This window comes from Aulonocara sp. 'chitande type north' Nkhata Bay, linkage group LG19 (genome assembly GCF_057382095.1).
Source record: "Aulonocara sp. 'chitande type north' Nkhata Bay isolate Kocher_YH1m ecotype deep benthic linkage group LG19, A_spYH_male_GT1.1, whole genome shotgun sequence".
Classification (NCBI taxonomy): Eukaryota; Metazoa; Chordata; class Actinopteri; order Cichliformes; family Cichlidae; genus Aulonocara; species Aulonocara sp. 'chitande type north' Nkhata Bay.
The window spans coordinates 9,642,187-9,662,158 of NC_141362.1; the positions used below are offsets into that span (position 1 = coordinate 9,642,187).

Sequence of the window (19,972 nt, forward strand, 5' to 3'; positions counted from 1 at the left end):
AATACACACATGCTTTCAATTGTGTAATTTAAGTGATCTAGTAGCTCTGCTTTGGAAGTTCAGTTCATGCTAGAAATGTGTTTTGGAGTTTGTACGTGTTTTGTCTCTAGGGGCCACCGCATATATTTATATATAAACATTAGGGGTGCAACGATACACAAAATTCACGGTTCGGTTCGGTTCGATACTTTGGTGTCACGGTTCAATATTTTTTCGATACAAAAAAATGTTCATGCATTTTTAATTTGTCATTTATTAAAATTATAAATATATATTTTAACTCAAAAGTACAGTTTTTGAATTTAACCCTAACCCTTGTGCGTGTTTTTTATTTTGACAGCGAATGCGCACCTGCGGACCACTTATGTGCAGCCCTGGTTATTTAGCTCATCATATTGCAGCCACAGAAATTCTTTTGTCCATGAAACCATAAAGCTGCACTTTCTTTTTGCCTCATAGTCTGATTTGTCATAACTTCTCCGTTTTGTGGTAATCTTTTCTTTGGCTGTCACTTCTTCACCCCGACCTGTCTTATTTGGCTCAGCAGAACTGAAATGCTTTTACACGCACTCACATAAGCTCAGCGATTCTCTGCGCGATCAACCTCTCACATGTTTAAGCTTGCTGCGGGAGATTTCACTTGTCATGTTTGCATAGTAAGCTAACGATTAATAAGACGATGTCAGAGGAATTGGTGCACAAATTATCATCACTCACAGATCAGTGCTGTCGCTCTCTATACACAGTTCGCACGATTGCAAAGTGAAAGCAAAAAAACAAGCGCAAATTCAAACGCGACTTCAATATGTCACATATTGACAGTGGTTCACCGATGCCAATGACATAATTACCCAGCTACATTTCCGAAAGAATGCAAAAGCATTGACATATATTTTTCCTACAATAGCCCGACGGGCAGGGCAGAGATAGATTTTGGTACCCCGAGTGAAAAAATCGCTAGCTCCGGGACGTCGGGCTAGCGATATTGCGAGCCCTGTATCTGATTGAGGAATCACTCATCTTTGGAAAAGAGAGTTTATTACAGAGAAATGTCTCTTTCCAAAATAAAAGCTATACTATCCGCTTCTTCTGGGCTATATTCTCAGCAGCATAAGGAGAATCATGTGCTAACAGCTGTCTAAATGACTCGGCTAAAGTTAGTAGCATGCTTGCTTTTTTTTGTCTGCTTCCACTTGTCTTTGCACTACGATGATGTCGGCGTAAATGTGCAGTCATATTCGTTGTGTTCCCGCTAGTGCTTTCAGGTTAATCTCGTTGAAATGACCTTAACGCCACAACACGGCAAATCTCCGTTAACGAGCTACCGCCGATCGCCCCGTGCATGGGGCTAGACGGCCAACACCTAACTGCGCTAACACACTAGTTCACACCAATGTAATTGAGCATTGCATGGCACATTCAACATACTGTTTTACTTTAGTCCATGACTCGCTTACCTTCAGGGTCATACGTCACATGAAAACCAAAATAATTCCAAACGCCAGATCTGAATGACGTTCAATTTGCCTGTTGAAAGGAGAGCTTAACTTCTGTCTCGCTAGCTTGCCCTGCGCTCTTCCTTCTGACTATGCGGTCTGTGTTGAGCGCTCAGTGGATCTGCGCTCGACAGTACAGCCTAGGCGGAGTAGTCGAACACAGATTCACTGAGCGCTCAACACAGACAGCATCGTCAGAAGGAAAATTGATAAAATAAATTACAAATGTTGTATTGTTCGATACATATGCGTACCGAACCGAAAGCACTGTATCGAACGGTTCAATATCGATACGAATATCGTTGCACCCCTAATAAACATATATAAATAAAACCACTTTTTTTTACGTTAGCAATTCCTTTTGTGCATAATTTTATATTATTGTTAATAATAAATTAATTAAAGCAACAAAACAACCTGAAGAGCCAGTTGGGAGCCGAAAGAGCCGCCTGGTCTTTTTAGTGAGTCGAACCGAAAGAGCCGGATCTCTAAAAAGAGCCGGAAATCCCATCACTAGGGGAGAGGCGAGCTGGAACAAACCATTTTGGGAGGGGGGGGATTATCTATACTTTTGTTGTTAAAATGTTATGTCTCAACCAAATACTGTATGCTTTTTTTTTTATTTTTAGTAGTGTGTCACACAAACAACAAATATTGTCAAAACAGTAAGAAATATTGGGGGGTGCTTTGATTCATTTTAGCCCCAAAATGGGCTAAAATCGCTGTGATGTTTTATCTGAAATTGTAAAACATCTGAACAATCATGATTCAAAACGGATAATATTCAAATATTAATTTTGAGGAAACTGCACCATGTTTTAGTTTCTTCTTTTCGTTTTGTCTTTTGATGAAATGGAAATGTTAAGTTTCGTTTTTCATTCGTGACCTATAAAAACAGTAAGTGTGCCGCTCTGACCGTGTCAGTGTTAGGGTCATGGAAGCAGTACCACAAGAGCAACGGAGAAAGCGGAACTCTGTAAACATGGGTTTTGGTGAGTATTTTAATACACGTATTACTTTAAAATAACTATACTCATGTGTTTAATGGTGTGACGGTGCCATGATGATAGCTAATGTTAGTGCTGATGTGAGCTTTGATGTTGTGTTTCAGGGACGATCGCTGCTGTTGCAGGGGGAGCAGGTAAGGCTTTGGACGGTCTGTGTGGTCACCGGGGTTCAACCTACCCACGGTATCTCTCTGTTATGTTGATCCACTACCCTGCAGTCAGGAGAAGCGGTCACACAAAGCTGGGTGTCGGCTTGATAAGCTAACCCAGGGCTTGATTGGGGCTGACGCAAGGATGGATTTTGGCAGCATGTAAACAATTTGCCACCAACACGGAAAAGAAAAATGTTAAGGAATAAAGTGAAGTGTAAGAATATAGATTTATTACTGATGCGCATCAGGGAAAGCACTAAAACTTTAGAGTTTTGAAAAACTTTAGTCCGTCCTACTGTCTGTACACCGAGGTCTGAGGGATTTTCTATGAATAGTGACGCTATTTTCAGAAAACTGAGTAGTTAGCAGGCGTTGTTTCATACCTGCTGATCGTTAATCATAACTTGAACCCTGTGTGCGCCATTGTAATTACAATGTAATTACACACTCTCACACTCTGCTGTGTTCAGTATCTGTATAATGTTTTTAACCTCTTCATATTTTTTGTATAGTTTTCTCTTTCTTTGTAAAATCAGCCCTTGAGCTGCCAGCACGCTTACACTTCCCAACAGCACCAGCCCTTTTACGTGAGCGAGCAGGGTGAACCCTGGATACACTCAGTTTCTTTGATAACAGCTTCATGTGACCACTTATCTGGATCAAATCCAGATAACTGAAAGATACCAGCAACCTTATTTTAACATGTAAAGTGAGCCCAGGATAAGATGTAATCCTGCCTCGTACCTCAGGCCTCTGCTTATATAAAAACTTTTTACATGGCATATCATTTGTAACAGTCACACTGATGCTGGTGTTCTCGTCCATGTGCAGTCGGTGCAGTGGCCTTGGCTCCTGTTGCTCTGGGGGCCGTAGGTTTCACCTCAGCTGGAATAGCTGCAGGCTCCTACGCTGCAAGCATGATGTCTGCTGCTGCGGTGGCTAATGGAGGCGGAGTGGCAGCAGGAAGTATGGTGGCTGTTTTACAGTCAGCAGGTAGGCTTGTCTGACTTTACTATAGTCTCATTAATAGTGCTGTACACATTCACTTTATTAGGAACCAAAGCAAAGGTGACCTTTGCTCCTGTTGGTGGTGACCAGTAAATGGCTCGTAAAACTCTGGCTACTCAGGGACTGAAATACAAATGACTGATAACATATTTACAAATGATTCAGCTTTAAGTCTATTTACAGACTTAAATGGAGACGGCCTTAGTGTCAATAAGATCAGTTAATTGTTCCAGCCTGTGTTGTGTTACAGGACTAAGCTTGTGGTGCGATTAGACTAAGGACTATAATCCTGCCACACTTTGAACTCTTTTATTATAAAGTGTAGTTTTATTGCCCTTGCACTGAGTATTGTCCACATATACAGACATCACATTTTGGGATGTCTGGACCAAAATACTAAATCTTGCTCTACAAGGGCCTGATATCTGCTTTCGAGGACATTATACTGCCACTGTTCTATCAAAATTTAAAATGAATGTCCTCATATGTGGACATATGTGGATCTCATTTTTCTCAGAAACAAAAATTCGGTAAAAAAAAAAAATCTGGTAATTCTTTGTTTTTAAATTCATCAGGTCCCAATCAACCCAAATAGCAAAGAAAAATGAAAAATGCATGCCATGAAGGAGTTCGGGTCTTAGGAGATTAAAAGGGACTTGAACATGAGTGTGCAGCTGGCAGAGCCACAGAAAGGACATGTTGCAGTTATGTCAACACTGACCCAGTTCTGATAAGTTTGCCAATAGTTTTGAATCCATGCCGCAAAGAACTGGGGCTGTTTTGAGAATCAAGAACCGTGTATTAGTGTACAAGCCATAGGACATTGTTTAGTTTATGAAATCTGACACCACTGAGGGGGCAGTGATGCCACAATTAGGTAGCAGTCAGTACAGTTAGTTTGATTCCTGATAAAGTTATTGGCAATCTCAGCTGCTTGACTTGGAATATTTGTCCTCATTCCTCCCAAAGGTGCAGCCGGGCTGTCGGGGGCTGCCACTGCGGCTGTGGGCGGTGTTGGAGCTGCTGCAGGAGCAGGACTGAAATGGCTAGGAGGTCTCATTTTCAAGGACAAAGAAGACGATGAAGACGATGAAGACAAAAAGAAGTAAAGTAAATTTAAATGATCTCACGTGGAAAATTTTAATGATATTTGTTGGCACAAGATATTAAACAAGAGTGAAGAGTTGTCATTTTTAAAGATGTGCTGTACATTTGTCGCTCTTACAGCTTTGCCACTGATCATTTCAGGTGTAGGAATGGAAACTCGCCATACCCGAGGCTCCCTGAACTGTCCTCACACTTTGCCTGAAGGCTGTGGATTCTGATGATGTCATTCTGATCATTCCTTTTGTGCCTCTGGGTGACTTTTTCTGTGCACGCTGGTATAATATTAGTGAACTACATATGACTGAAAAGCATGACTGTTTTTAAGCAAGTGTGGATTTTTTTTTTCTCCTACATTTTCTAAAATTTGTATCTCAATCAATGATCTAATTGCAGGAAATCCTAATTCTAAAATTCTGAATGGTGTTGTTGCCACTGTCCTCACTAAGATAAAGCTAAACTTTGGTAAGAAAGTCTGGTTAAATTCTTTTAACATTCAGTTATTTGGATTTCCTAAAACCTTCTACCCATTTCCATAATCCTGCCTGCAGATCAGCTCAGTGCATCAACTATGAGAAAACTTTCTTTGGAAAATATTGTAAACTGTCTAGAAACTCTTCATTTATTTACTTTAGTCTTTAACAAGAGCATTTTGACCAGTTTCAAACATCTTCACCTCTCTGCACTTCTTTCTGGCAGTAGAATTGTTAAATGTTATTACTCACTACAGTTAGCTAACTATTTATTGTTAGCTCAAAATGAAGAGTGGTTGAGGTTTTTTTTTTTTTTTTTTTTTAGAATCATTGTTTTATGTTTAAAATACTTTGCGAACACTTCATTAAACATAAAACTGCATTTATTTTTTGGCAAATTCTATGTAATATATCAAAAATAAAAGTATTTATTCTGCAGTAATCGGTGTTACATGGATCAGTATTACTGCTGCAGGTGATATTGTTAACTATCAGTGTCTACAATGAGATTAAAAATTAATGAAAAATTAACCAAACAGCTGGTTAAATTTTCTACAAGTGATTTCTCAGAGATGTTGGTCTGAAAGTGCTGATGGAGGCTACAGCTGTTCAACTTGCCTGCCTTATGAAGTCATATATGACAGGGGTTCCCCTCTCCATCATCACAGCTTTTATTACTAATGTGCTAAATAAGTAAAAAAAAAAAAGGTTCATATATCACACGTGTTGGTCCAGGTCTTTACGAAGAGAAAACTAATTATGATGATAAATAAGGGTACTTGTTTACTTGCTAATGCTAGCTTTGTTTCCACGCAATACACAACTTGTAACTGATCTCAGGGATTTCCACAACATGGATTTATGCACAAACAATCAGCTACAAGCTGCTGTCCTCTTAGCTTGACAAGATCCAGCCATGATTAACTGGGCACAGATGTTGATTAGGACACCTACCATATATTGATTTCAGTAGCTCTATAATCAAGCAGTGTCAAGTCTACTTTCAGAGACAATAGCCAACTGTGGCCATAGGATGGCAGTGATGTAAAGGATGGACGCAGACAGTCATGAGTACAGCTTTATGACAGAATGCTGTTTGCGCTGAAACAAGAGTGATTGCTTTACTTTGGTATACTTTAACTGATGTCTGTTTTTTTTACATTTAACTGGACAAACATTGTTTGCCTTGCTTGGCCTGACATAATACCATGAGACTCTCTTCACAAAGCATTTTATTTACCCATCTTCTGCAAATTCTCCAACAAACAACATTTCCCACTCTTAAGATAATTAAAATTTATCTGAATAGATATTTACTGGCATTTGGCAAAGAAGAGGTACACACAAAGCTAGTGTTAGCTTTCGACAGGAAGGTTTATTCTTCCTCAATAAGATTATTCTAATAATGCTGATAAAACTAGAAACAAAAGCACAGCTCTATTCAGTATTTTCCAATGACGAACACATGTACCAAAAAAACAAAAAACTGCTTTATCACTTTATCACAGCACCTGACTCAGGTAAGGTTTCTGATTAACACTGCTCTCAAATGAGATTATGACTATAATGAAATGACTATGATATTTATTTTCCATTATCTGTTGTGCTTTGTTTAAATGTCAAAAATCACTGGGAAAAGCTTTAAATAATTTATCTTTTATATGTGATTTAAAAACAAATCTGAATTGCAAAACATCTGAACAACCATGCAATATACATAAACGGAAAAGTTAAGTTTGTTTTTTCATGTTACCATAGAAATACCGGAAGTGTCTCCGTGGCAGAGTCAGTTGAGACTGTCACTATACGATACGCAAACATAGAAAGCGGAACTCCGTAAACATGGGTTTTGGTGAGTATTTTAATACACGTATTACTTTAAAATAACTATACTCATGTGTTTAATGGTGTGACGGTGCCATGATGATAGCAAATGTTAGTGCTGATGTGAGCTTTGATGTTGTGTTTCAGGGACGATCGTTGCTGTTGTAGGGGGAGCAGGTAAGGCTTTGGACTGTCTGTATGGTCACCGGGGTTCAACCTACCCACGGTATCTCTCTGTTATGTTGATCCACTACCCTGCAGTCAGGAGAAGCGGTCACACGAAGCTGGCTGTCGGCTTGATAAGCTAACCCAGGGCTTGATTGGGGCTGACGCAAGGATGGATTTTGGCAGCATGTAAACAATTTGCCACCAACAGAGAAAAGAAAAATGTTAAGGAATAAAGTGAAGTGCAAGAATATAGATTTATTACTGATGCTCCTCAGGGAAAGCACCAAAACTTTAGAGTTTTGAAAAACTTTAGTCCGTCCTACTGTCTGCACTCCGAGGTCTGGGGGATCTTCTACGAATAGTGACGCTATTTTCAGAAAACTGAGTAGTTGGCAGGCGTTGTTTCATACCTGCTGATCGTTAATCATAACGTGAACCCTGTGTGCGCCATTGTAACTTATGCTCTCAAATGAAATATAGAGATTGGTATGCATGAAATCACCACCTACTGACCAATACATCATCCAGACAATAGGGTCACTGTTCATAGAAAGTCCCCCAGACCTCTGTGTGTGGACAGTAGGAGGATCTAATGTTTTTGTGTTCGTTTTTCCCTGATGTCATTAATAAATGTAGATCTTTAGATACAACCTTATTGCTTCCAACAGGAAAAATTACATTATTATTGTTGCAATAATACATGATTGTGAAACAGGACAGAAACTTGTACTTGCTGACCTTGATTATAATCATCAGGTTCTCCTGTGCCTCACAGACAGAACTGTGATATTGAATCTTTTAACTTTTCCTGGCTTCAAATAGGCCAGACTTTATTCATATAATGTGTATTTTCCAGTCATGCTGTCCAAAGTGCTTAGAGGGCACAAACATTCATACAGCACTTTTAATACTAAACTACTGTAAAGTACTTTTTTCCCTCTCACACACTCTCACACTCTGCTGTGTTTAGTGTCTGTATAACGTTTCTAACCTCTTCATATTTTTAGTATAGTTTTCTCTTTCTTTGTAAAATCAGCCCTTGAGCTGCCAGCACGCTTACACTTCCCAACAGCACCAGCCCTTTTACGTGAGCGAGCAGGGTGAACCCTGGATACACTCAGTTTCTTTGATAACAGCTTCATGTGACCACTTATCTGGATCAAATCCAGATAACTGAAAGATACCAGCAACCTTATTTTAACATTTAAAGCGAGCCCAGGATAAGATGTACTGTCCCCTCTTCTCTTCACCCTGTACACCTCTGACTTCTGCTACAACTCTGAATTATGCCATATTCAGAAGTTTGCAGATGACACGGCCATCATGGGGTGTATCTGGGATGATCAGGAAGAGGAGTACAGAAGTCTGGTGAGGAACTTTGTCGCATGGAGTCACACAAACCACCTGCAACTCAACACCTCAAAGACTAAGGAACTGGTTGTGGACTTCGGGAGGTCCAGAGAAGGTCCACTGCCAGTTCAGATAGAGGGGGAGGAGGTGGAGGTGGTCAACAAGTACAAGTACCTCGGGCTGTGGGTGGACAATAAACTGGACTGGTCATGCAACACAGAGCACCTGTATAAAAAAGCCCAAAGCCGACTGTACTTCCTCAGGAGGCTGAGGTCTTTTAACATCTGCAGGAAGCTCCTGAGGATGTTTTACCAGTCAGTGGTTGCTGGAGTACTTTTCTATGCTGTGGTGTGCTGGGGGAGCAGCACAGCAAAGAGGGACTCATCCAGGCTGGAGAAACTGATCAGGAGGGCTAGCTCTGTGGTCGGCATGAAGCTGGACACTCTGGTGACAGTGGCAGAGAAAAGGACATTAAAGAAACTGATGGACATTATGAACAATGCTGGGCATCCTCTGCACACGGCCATAAACAATCAGAAGAGTCTGTTCAGTGACAGGTTGCTTCTCCCCAAGACAAGAACTAACAGACTTAAAAACTCCTTTGTCCCACACGCCATCAAACTGTTTAACTCCTCTCTGGAGGGGAGAGGGAGGGGAAACAGGAGGACAAAGGAGGGGGGAACAACTAAGCTGTAGTGCCTCTTCACCTCACTGTACAATACCTTGTGCAATACTTTTTGTAAATAGTCAACAGTGCAATAGACTCAATACTTGAAATGTGCAATTCACTTGTATTTTTATTTTTTATTCCTATTTATTCTATTTATCCCCTTTGTCTATTTTATTTATATTTGTCTCTGTATTTATATGTGTGTGTGTGTGTGTGTGTGTGTGTGTGTGTGTGTGTGTGTATATATATATATATATAACAGTTCTGTAACTGTAACTTCGGTCGTTGCTGTGCTTTTTTTGGAAGTCGAATTTCCCAGAGGAACCCACCCGAGGGATTAATAAAGTTCTATCTTATCTTATCTTATCTTAATCCTGCCTCGTACCTCAGGCCTCTGCTTATATAAAAACTTTTTACATGGCATATCATTTGTAACAGTCACACTGATGCTGGTGTTCTCGTCCATGTGCAGTCGGTGCAGTGGCCTTGGCTCCTGTTGCTCTGGGGGCCGTAGGTTTCACCTCAGCTGGAATAGCTGCAGGCTCCTACGCTGCAAGCATGATGTCTGCTGCTGCGGTGGCTAATGGAGGTGGAGTGGCAGCAGGAAGTGCAGTGGCTGTTTTACAGTCAGCAGGTAGGCTTGTCTGACTTTACTATAGTCTCATTAATAGTGCTGTACACATTCACTTTATTAGGAACCAAAGCAAAGGTGACCTTTGCTCCTGTTGGTGCTGACCAGTATATGGCTCGTAAAACTCTGGCTACTCAGGGACTGAAATACAAATGACTGATAACGTATTTACAAATGATTCAGCTTTAAGTCTATTTACAGACTTAAATGGAGACGGCCTTAGTGTCAATAAGATCAGTTAATTGTTCCAGCCTGTGTTGTGTTACAGGACTAAGCTTGTGGTGCGATTAGACTAAGGACTATAATCCTGCCACACTTTGAACTCTTTTATTGTAAAATGTAGTTTTATTGCCCTTGCACTGAGTATTGTCCACATATACAGACATCACATTTTGGGATGTCTGGACCAAAATACTAAATCTTGCTCTACAAGGGCCTGATATCCGCTTTCGAGGACATTATACTGCCACTGTTCTATCAAAATTTAAAATGAATGTCCACATATGTGGACATATGTGGATCTCATTTTTCTCAGAAACAAAAATTCGGTAAAAAAAAATCTTTGTTTTTAAATTCATCAGGTCCCAATCAACCCAAATAGCAAAGAAAAATGAAAAATGCATGCCATGAAAGAGTTCGGGTCTTAGGAGGTTAAAAGGGACTTGAACATGAGTGTGCAGCTGGCAGAGCCACAGAAAGGACATGTTGCAGTTATGTCAACACTGACCCAGTTCTGATAAGTTTGCCAATAGTTTTGAATCCATGCCGCAAAGAACTGGGGCTGTTTTGAGAATCAAGAACCGTGTATTAGTGTACAAGCCATAGGACATTGTTTAGTTTATGAAATCTGACACCACTGAGGGGGCAGTGATGCCACAATTAGGTAGCAGTCAGTACAGTTAGTTTGATTCCTGATAAAGTTATTGGCAATCTCAGCTGCTTGACTTGGAATATTTGTCCTCATTCCTCCCAAAGGTGCAGCCGGGCTGTCGGGGGCTGCCACTGCGGCTGTGGGCGGTGTTGGAGCTGCTGCAGGAGCAGGACTGAAATGGCTAGGAGGTCTCATTTTCAAGGACAAAGAAGACGATGAAGACGATGAAGACAAAAAGAAGTAAAGTAAATTTAAATGATCTCACGTGGAAAATTTTAATGATATTTGTTGGCACAAGATATTAAACAAGAGTGAAGAGTTGTCATTTTTAAAGATGTGCTGTACATTTGTCGCTCTTACAGCTTTGCCACTGATCATTTCAGGTGTAGGAATGGAAACTCGCCATACCCGAGGCTCCCTGAACTGTCCTCACACTTTGCCTGAAGGCTGTGGATTCTGATGATGTCATTCTGATCATTCCTTTTGTGCCTCTGGGTGACTTTTTCTGTGCACGCTGGTATAATATTAGTGAACTACATATGACTGAAAAGCATGACTGTTTTTAAGCAAGTGTGGATTTTTTTTTCTCCTACATCTTCTAAAATTTGTATCTCAATCAATGATCTAATTGCAGGAAATCCTAATTCTAAAATTCTGAATGGTGTTGTTGCCACTGTCCTCACTAAGATAAAGCTAAACTTTGGTAAGAAAGTCTGGTTAAATTCTTTTAACATTCAGTTATTTGGATTTCCTAAAACCTTCTACCCATTTCCATAATACTGCCTGCAGATCAGCTCAGTGCATCAACTATGAGAAAATTTTCTTTGGAAAATATTGTAAACTGTCTAGAAACTCTTCATTTATTTACTTTAGTCTTTAACAAGAGCATTTTGACCAGTTTCAAACATCTTCACCTCTCTGCACTTCTTTCTGGCAGTAGAATTGTTAAATGTTATTCCTTACTACAGTTAGCTAACTATTTATTATTAGCTCAAAATGAAGAGTGGTTGAGGTTTTTTTTAATTTTTTTTTTAGAATCATTGTTTTATGTTTAAAATACTTTGCGAACACTTCATTAAACATAAAACTGCATTTATTTTTTGGCAAATTCTATGTAATATCAAAAATAAAAGTATTTATTCTGCAGTAATCGGTGTTACATGGATCAGTATTACTGCTGCAGGTGATATTGTTAACTATCAGTGTCTACAATGAGATTAAAAATTAATGAAAAATTAACCAAACAGCTGGTTAAATTTTCTACAAGTGATTTCTCAGAGATGTTGGTCTGAAAGTGCTGATGGAGGCTACAGCTGTTCAACTTGCCTGCCTTATGAAGTCATATATGACAGGGGTTCCCCTCTCCATCATCACAGCTTTTATTACTAATGTGCTAAATAAGTTTAAAAAAAAAAGGTTCATATATCACACGTGTTGGTCCAGGTCTTTACGAAGAGAAAACTAATTATGATGATAAATAAGGGTACTTGTTTACTTGCTAATGCTAGCTTTGTTTCCACGCAATACACAACTTGTAACTGATCTCAGGGATTTCCACAACATGGATTTATGCACAAACAATCAGCTACAAGCTGCTGTCCTCTTAGCTTGACAAGATGCAGCCATGATTAACTGGGCACAGATGTTGATTAGGACACCTACCATATATTGATTTCAGTAGCTCTATAATCAAGCAGTGTCAAGTCTACTTTCAGAGACAATAGCCAACTGTGGCCATAGGATGGCAGTGATGTAAAGGATGGACGCAGACAGTCATGAGTACAGCTTTATGACAGAATGCTGTTTGCGCTGAAACAAGAGTGATTGCTTTACTTTGGTATACTTTAACTGATGTCTGTTTTTTTACATTTAACTGGACAAACATTGTTTGCCTTGCTTGGCCTGACATAATACCATGAGACTCTCTTCACAAAGCATTTTATTTACCCATCTTCTGCAAATTCTCCAACAAACAACATTTCCCACTCTTAAGATAATTAAAATTTATCTGAATAGATATTTACTGGCATTTGGCAAAGAAGAGGTACACACAAAGCTAGTGTTAGCTTTCGACAGGAAGGTTTATTCTTCCTCAATAAGATTATTCTAATAATGCTGATAAAACTAGAAACAAAAGCACAGCTCTATTCAGTATTTTCCAATGACGAACACATGTACCAAAAAAACAAAAAACTGCTTTATCACTTTATCACAGCACCTGACTCAGGTAAGGTTTCTGATTAACACTGCTCTCAAATGAGATTATGACTATAATGAAATGACTATGATATTTATTTTCCATTATCTGTTGTGCTTTGTTTAAATGTCAAAAATCACTGGGAAAAGCTTTAAATAATTTATCTTTTATATGTGATTTAAAAACAAATCTGAATTGCAAAACATCTGAACAATCATGCAATATACATAAACGGAAAAGTTAAGTTTGTTTTTTCATGTTACCATAGAAATACCGGAAGTGTCTCCGTGGCAGAGTCAGTTGAGACTGTCACTATACGATACGCAAACATAGAAAGCGGAACTCCGTAAACATGGGTTTTGGTGAGTATTTTAATACACGTATTACTTTAAAATAACTATACTCGTGTGTTTAATGGTGTGACGGTGCCATGATGATAGCTAATGTTAGTGCTGATGTGAGCTTTGATGTTGTGTTTCAGGGACGATCGTTGCTGTTGTAGGGGGAGCAGGTAAGGCTTTGGACTGTCTGTGTGGTCACCGGGGTTCAACCTACCCACGGTATCTCTCTGTTATGTTGATCCACTACCCTGCAGTCAGGAGAAGCGGTCACACGAAGCTGGCTGTCGGCTTGATAAGCTAACCCAGGGCTTGATTGGGGCTGACGCAAGGATGGATTTTGGCAGCATGTAAACAATTTGCCACCAACAGAGAAAAGAAAAATGTTAAGGAATAAAGTGAAGTGCAAGAATATAGATTTATTACTGATGCTCCTCAGGGAAAGCACCAAAACTTTAGAGTTTTGAAAAACTTTAGTCCGTCCTACTGTCTGCACTCCGAGGTCTGGGGGATCTTCTACGAATAGTGACGCTATTTTCAGAAAACTGAGTAGTTGGCAGGCGTTGTTTCATACCTGCTGATCGTTAATCATAACGTGAACCCTGTGTGCGCCATTGTAACTTATGCTCTCAAATGAAATATAGAGATTGGTATGCATGAAATCACCACCTACTGACCAATACATCATCCAGACAATAGGGTCACTGTTCATAGAAAGTCCCCCAGACCTCTGTGTGTGGACAGTAGGAGGATCTAATGTTTTTGTGTTCGTTTTTCCCTGATGTCATTAATAAATGTAGATCTTTAGATACAACCTTATTGCTTCCAACAGGAAAAATTACATTATTATTGTTGCAATAATACATGATTGTGAAACAGGACAGAAACTTGTACTTGCTGACCTTGATTATAATCATCAGGTTCTCCTGTGCCTCACAGACAGAACTGTGATATTGAATCTTTTAACTTTTCCTGGCTTCAAATAGGCCAGACTTTATTCATATAATGTGTATTTTCCAGTCATGCTGTCCAAAGTGCTTAGAGGGCACAAACATTCATACAGCACTTTTAATACTAAACTACTGTAAAGTACTTTTTTCCCTCTCACACACTCTCACACTCTGCTGTGTTTAGTGTCTGTATAACGTTTCTAACCTCTTCATATTTTTAGTATAGTTTTCTCTTTCTTTGTAAAATCAGCCCTTGAGCTGCCAGCACGCTTACACTTCCCAACAGCACCAGCCCTTTTACGTGAGCGAGCAGGGTGAACCCTGGATACACTCAGTTTCTTTGATAACAGCTTCATGTGACCACTTATCTGGATCAAATCCAGATAACTGAAAGATACCAGCAACCTTATTTTAACATTTAAAGCGAGCCCAGGATAAGATGTACTGTCCCCTCTTCTCTTCACCCTGTACACCTCTGACTTCTGCTACAACTCTGAATTATGCCATATTCAGAAGTTTGCAGATGACACGGCCATCATGGGGTGTATCTGGGATGATCAGGAAGAGGAGTACAGAAGTCTGGTGAGGAACTTTGTCGCATGGAGTCACACAAACCACCTGCAACTCAACACCTCAAAGACTAAGGAACTGGTTGTGGACTTCGGGAGGTCCAGAGAAGGTCCACTGCCAGTTCAGATAGAGGGGGAGGAGGTGGAGGTGGTCAACAAGTACAAGTACCTCGGGCTGTGGGTGGACAATAAACTGGACTGGTCATGCAACACAGAGCACCTGTATAAAAAAGCCCAAAGCCGACTGTACTTCCTCAGGAGGCTGAGGTCTTTTAACATCTGCAGGAAGCTCCTGAGGATGTTTTACCAGTCAGTGGTTGCTGGAGTACTTTTCTATGCTGTGGTGTGCTGGGGGAGCAGCACAGCAAAGAGGGACTCATCCAGGCTGGAGAAACTGATCAGGAGGGCTAGCTCTGTGGTCGGCATGAAGCTGGACACTCTGGTGACAGTGGCAGAGAAAAGGACATTAAAGAAACTGATGGACATTATGAACAATGCTGGGCATCCTCTGCACACGGCCATAAACAATCAGAAGAGTCTGTTCAGTGACAGGTTGCTTCTCCCCAAGACAAGAACTAACAGACTTAAAAACTCCTTTGTCCCACACGCCATCAAACTGTTTAACTCCTCTCTGGAGGGGAGAGGGAGGGGAAACAGGAGGACAAAGGAGGGGGGAACAACTAAGCTGTAGTGCCTCTTCACCTCACTGTACAATACCTTGTGCAATACTTTTTGTAAATAGTCAACAGTGCAATAGACTCAATACTTGAAATGTGCAATTCACTTGTATTTTTATTTTTTATTCCTATTTATTCTATTTATCCCCTTTGTCTATTTTATTTATATTTGTCTCTGTATTTATATGTGTGTGTGTGTGTGTGTGTGTGTGTGTGTGTGTGTGTGTGTGTATATATATATATATATAACAGTTCTGTAACTGTAACTTCGGTCGTTGCTGTGCTTTTTTTGGAAGTCGAATTTCCCAGAGGAACCCACCCGAGGGATTAATAAAGTTCTATCTTATCTTATCTTATCTTAATCCTGCCTCGTACCTCAGGCCTCTGCTTATATAAAAACTTTTTACATGGCATATCATTTGTAACAGTCACACTGATGCTGGTGTTCTCGTCCATGTGCAGTCGGTGCAGTGGCCTTGGCTCCTGTTGCTCTGGGGGCCGTAGGTTTCACCTCAGCTGGAATAGCTGCAGGCTCCTACGCTGCAAGCATGATGTCTGCTGCTGCGGTGGCTAATGGAGGTGGAGTGGCAGCAGGAAGTGCAGTGGCTGTTTTACAGTCAGCAGGTAGGCTTGTCTGACTTTACTATAGTCTCATTAATAGTGCTGTACACATTCACTTTATTAGGAACCAAAGCAAAGGTGACCTTTGCTCCTGTTGGTGCTGACCAGTATATGGCTCGTAAAACTCTGGCTACTCAGGGACTGAAATACAAATGACTGATAACGTATTTACAAATGATTCAGCTTTAAGTCTATTTACAGACTTAAATGGAGACGGCCTTAGTGTCAATAAGATCAGTTAATTGTTCCAGCCTGTGTTGTGTTACAGGACTAAGCTTGTGGTGCGATTAGACTAAGGACTATAATCCTGCCACACTTTGAACTCTTTTATTGTAAAATGTAGTTTTATTGCCCTTGCACTGAGTATTGTCCACATATACAGACATCACATTTTGGGATGTCTGGACCAAAATACTAAATCTTGCTCTACAAGGGCCTGATATCCGCTTTCGAGGACATTATACTGCCACTGTTCTATCAAAATTTAAAATGAATGTCCACATATGTGGACATATGTGGATCTCATTTTTCTCAGAAACAAAAATTCGGTAAAAAAAAATCTTTGTTTTTAAATTCATCAGGTCCCAATCAACCCAAATAGCAAAGAAAAATGAAAAATGCATGCCATGAAAGAGTTCGGGTCTTAGGAGGTTAAAAGGGACTTGAACATGAGTGTGCAGCTGGCAGAGCCACAGAAAGGACATGTTGCAGTTATGTCAACACTGACCCAGTTCTGATAAGTTTGCCAATAGTTTTGAATCCATGCCGCAAAGAACTGGGGCTGTTTTGAGAATCAAGAACCGTGTATTAGTGTACAAGCCATAGGACATTGTTTAGTTTATGAAATCTGACACCACCGAGGGGGCAGTGATGCCACAATTAGGTAGCAGTCAGTACAGTTAGTTTGATTCCTGATAAAGTTATTGGCAATCTCAGCTGCTTGACTTGGAATATTTGTCCTCATTCCTCCCAAAGGTGCAGCCGGGCTGTCGGGGGCTGCCACTGCGGCTGTGGGCGGTGTTGGAGCTGCTGCAGGAGCAGGACTGAAATGGCTAGGAGGTCTCATTTTCAAGGACAAAGAAGACGATGAAGACGATGAAGACAAAAAGAAGTAAAGTAAATTTAAATGATCTCACGTGGAAAATTTTAATGATATTTGTTGGCACAAGATATTAAACAAGAGTGAAGAGTTGTCATTTTTAAAGATGTGCTGTACATTTGTCGCTCTTACAGCTTTGCCACTGATCATTTCAGGTGTAGGAATGGAAACTCGCCATACCCGAGGCTCCCTGAACTGTCCTCACACTTTGCCTGAAGGCTGTGGATTCTGATGATGTCATTCTGATCATTCCTTTTGTGCCTCTGGGTGACTTTTTCTGTGCACGCTGGTATAATATTAGTGAACTACATATGACTGAAAAGCATGACTGTTTTTAAGCAAGTGTGGATTTTTTTTTCTCCTACATCTTCTAAAATTTGTATCTCAATCAATGATCTAATTGCAGGAAATCCTAATTCTAAAATTCTGAATGGTGTTGTTGCCACTGTCCTCACTAAGATAAAGCTAAACTTTGGTAAGAAAGTCTGGTTAAATTCTTTTAACATTCAGTTATTTGGATTTCCTAAAACCTTCTACCCATTTCCATAATACTGCCTGCAGATCAGCTCAGTGCATCAACTATGAGAAAATTTTCTTTGGAAAATATTGTAAACTGTCTAGAAACTCTTCATTTATTTACTTTAGTCTTTAACAAGAGCATTTTGACCAGTTTCAAACATCTTCACCTCTCTGCACTTCTTTCTGGCAGTAGAATTGTTAAATGTTATTCCTTACTACAGTTAGCTAACTATTTATTATTAGCTCAAAATGAAGAGTGGTTGAGGTTTTTTTTAATTTTTTTTTTAGAATCATTGTTTTATGTTTAAAATACTTTGCGAACACTTCATTAAACATAAAACTGCATTTATTTTTTGGCAAATTCTATGTAATATCAAAAATAAAAGTATTTATTCTGCAGTAATCGGTGTTACATGGATCAGTATTACTGCTGCAGGTGATATTGTTAACTATCAGTGTCTACAATGAGATTAAAAATTAATGAAAAATTAACCAAACAGCTGGTTAAATTTTCTACAAGTGATTTCTCAGAGATGTTGGTCTGAAAGTGCTGATGGAGGCTACAGCTGTTCAACTTGCCTGCCTTATGAAGTCATATATGACAGGGGTTCCCCTCTCCATCATCACAGCTTTTATTACTAATGTGCTAAATAAGTAAAAAAAAAAAAGGTTCATATATCACACGTGTTGGTCCAGGTCTTTACGAAGATAAAACTAATTATGATGATAAATAAGGGTACTTGTTTACTTGCTAATGCTAGCTTTGTTTCCACGCAATACACAACTTGTAACTGATCTCAGGGATTTCCACAACATGGATTTATGCACAAACAATCAGCTACAAGCTGCTGTCCTCTTAGCTTGACAAGATCCAGCCATGATTAACTGGGCACAGATGTTGATTAGGACACCTACCATATATTGATTTCAGTAGCTCTATAATCAAGCAGTGTCAAGTCTACTTTCAGAGACAATAGCCAACTGTGGCCATAGGATGGCAGTGATGTAAAGGATGGACGCAGACAGTCATGAGTACAGCTTTATGACAGAATGCTGTTTGCGCTGAAACAAGAGTGATTGCTTTACTTTGGTATACTTTAACTGATGTCTGTTTTTTTACATTTAACTGGACAAACATTGTTTGCCTTGCTTGGCCTGACATAATACCATGAGACTCTCTTCACAAAGCATTTTATTTACCCATCTTCTGCAAATTCTCCAACAAACAACATTTCCCACTCTTAAGATAATTAAAATTTATCTGAATAGATATTTACTGGCATTTGGCAAAGAAGAGGTACACACAAAGCTAGTGTTAGCTTTCGACAGGAAGGTTTATTCTTCCTCAATAAGATTATTCTAATAATGCTGATAAAACTAGAAACAAAAGCACAGCTCTATTCAGTATTTTCCAATGACGAACACATGTACCAAAAAAACAAAAAACTGCTTTATCACTTTATCACAGCACCTGACTCAGGTAAGGTTTCTGATTAACACTGCTCTCAAATGAGATTATGACTATAATGAAATGACTATGATATTTATTTTCCATTATCTGTTGTGCTTTGTTTAAATGTCAAAAATCACTGGGAAAAGCTTTAAATAATTTATCTTTTATATGTGATTTAAAAACAAATCTGAATTGCAAAACATCTGAACAACCATGCAATATACATAAACGGAAAAGTTAAGTTTGTTTTTTCATGTTACCATAGAAATACCGGTGTTGTGCCAAAAAGTGATTGCCTGCCAAAAAGTGATTTCCAATGTTTCCGTGTATTTTTTTATGTGTAATATCTTTACGTATGTTGGTAAATAGACTTCGGTGAACAGCGTTTACAAAGGGGTTATATATAGAATTAAAAGATTATCTGTTTTTTCAAGTATCTTTATAACTCTGTGTTATTGTACTCACATTATAACCAATCCGGTCCTTTTCCCCCACTTACAATATTTTTACTGAACTATTGTAATATTTGCTGCCATTTCCGCTGTCTTACTCTTACAAAAGACATTTTTAATGTTAATGAGATTTTTTTTAACTGCATAAATAAAGGTTCTATAAAAGTCGCTGCCAAAAACTGATTGCGGCTTCTACCTTGTTACACGAATGTTGTTTGTGGCTCAATATGACTTTGTGTCCTCCATGAGGGATGCATTTGACATATGTTTCACATATTATAGGCCATCAAGTTACTTATAGCAGTTTAAATACGAGCAATCAGTTTTTGGCAAATACCGGAAA

At 39.4% G+C, this 19,972-nt stretch overlaps 3 protein-coding genes across 7 annotated transcripts; all 3 read left to right on the top strand.

Annotated features, from left to right (window-relative positions):
- The first annotated feature begins 2,352 nt into the window (after window positions 1-2,352).
- LOC147306471 (interferon alpha-inducible protein 27-like protein 1) lies at window positions 2,353-5,967 on the top strand. Of its 3 annotated transcripts, none has more exons than XM_086274869.1 (5): window positions 2,353-2,488; window positions 2,608-2,637; window positions 3,487-3,648; window positions 4,633-4,768; window positions 4,891-5,966. In XM_086274869.1, exons 1-5 carry the CDS (start codon window positions 2,431-2,433, stop codon window positions 4,970-4,972), a joined length of 468 nt encoding a protein of 155 aa, XP_086130995.1. In that variant the 5' UTR covers window positions 2,353-2,430; the 3' UTR covers window positions 4,973-5,966. The 3 variants fall into 3 exon arrangements, with proteins under 3 accessions (XP_086130995.1, XP_086130997.1, XP_086130996.1); XM_086274871.1 differs by having other exon boundaries at window positions 2,354-2,488; window positions 4,633-4,773; window positions 4,912-5,967; XM_086274870.1 differs by having other exon boundaries at window positions 2,356-2,488; window positions 4,912-5,963.
- Window positions 5,968-6,416: 449 nt separating this feature from the next.
- On the top strand, window positions 6,417-12,095 carry LOC147306472 (interferon alpha-inducible protein 27-like protein 1). Of its 2 annotated transcripts, none has more exons than XM_086274803.1 (5): window positions 6,417-7,092; window positions 7,212-7,241; window positions 9,725-9,886; window positions 10,859-10,999; window positions 11,138-12,095. In XM_086274803.1, the coding sequence occupies exons 1-4, from the start codon at window positions 7,083-7,085 to the stop codon at window positions 10,996-10,998; spliced, it is 342 nt and encodes a 113-aa protein (XP_086130929.1). In that variant the 5' UTR covers window positions 6,417-7,082; the 3' UTR covers window position 10,999; window positions 11,138-12,095. The 2 variants fall into 2 exon arrangements, with proteins under 2 accessions (XP_086130929.1, XP_086130928.1); XM_086274802.1 differs by having other exon boundaries at window positions 6,418-7,092; window positions 10,859-10,994; window positions 11,138-12,090.
- A 266-nt stretch (window positions 12,096-12,361) lies between these two features.
- LOC147306473 (interferon alpha-inducible protein 27-like protein 1) lies at window positions 12,362-19,401 on the top strand. Of its 2 annotated transcripts, none has more exons than XM_086275610.1 (5): window positions 12,362-13,313; window positions 13,433-13,462; window positions 15,948-16,109; window positions 17,082-17,222; window positions 17,361-19,401. In XM_086275610.1, the coding sequence occupies exons 1-4, from the start codon at window positions 13,304-13,306 to the stop codon at window positions 17,219-17,221; spliced, it is 342 nt and encodes a 113-aa protein (XP_086131736.1). In that variant the 5' UTR covers window positions 12,362-13,303; the 3' UTR covers window position 17,222; window positions 17,361-19,401. The 2 variants fall into 2 exon arrangements, with proteins under 2 accessions (XP_086131736.1, XP_086131735.1); XM_086275609.1 differs by having other exon boundaries at window positions 12,363-13,313; window positions 17,082-17,217; window positions 17,361-19,399.
- The last annotated feature ends 571 nt before the right edge of the window (window positions 19,402-19,972 follow it).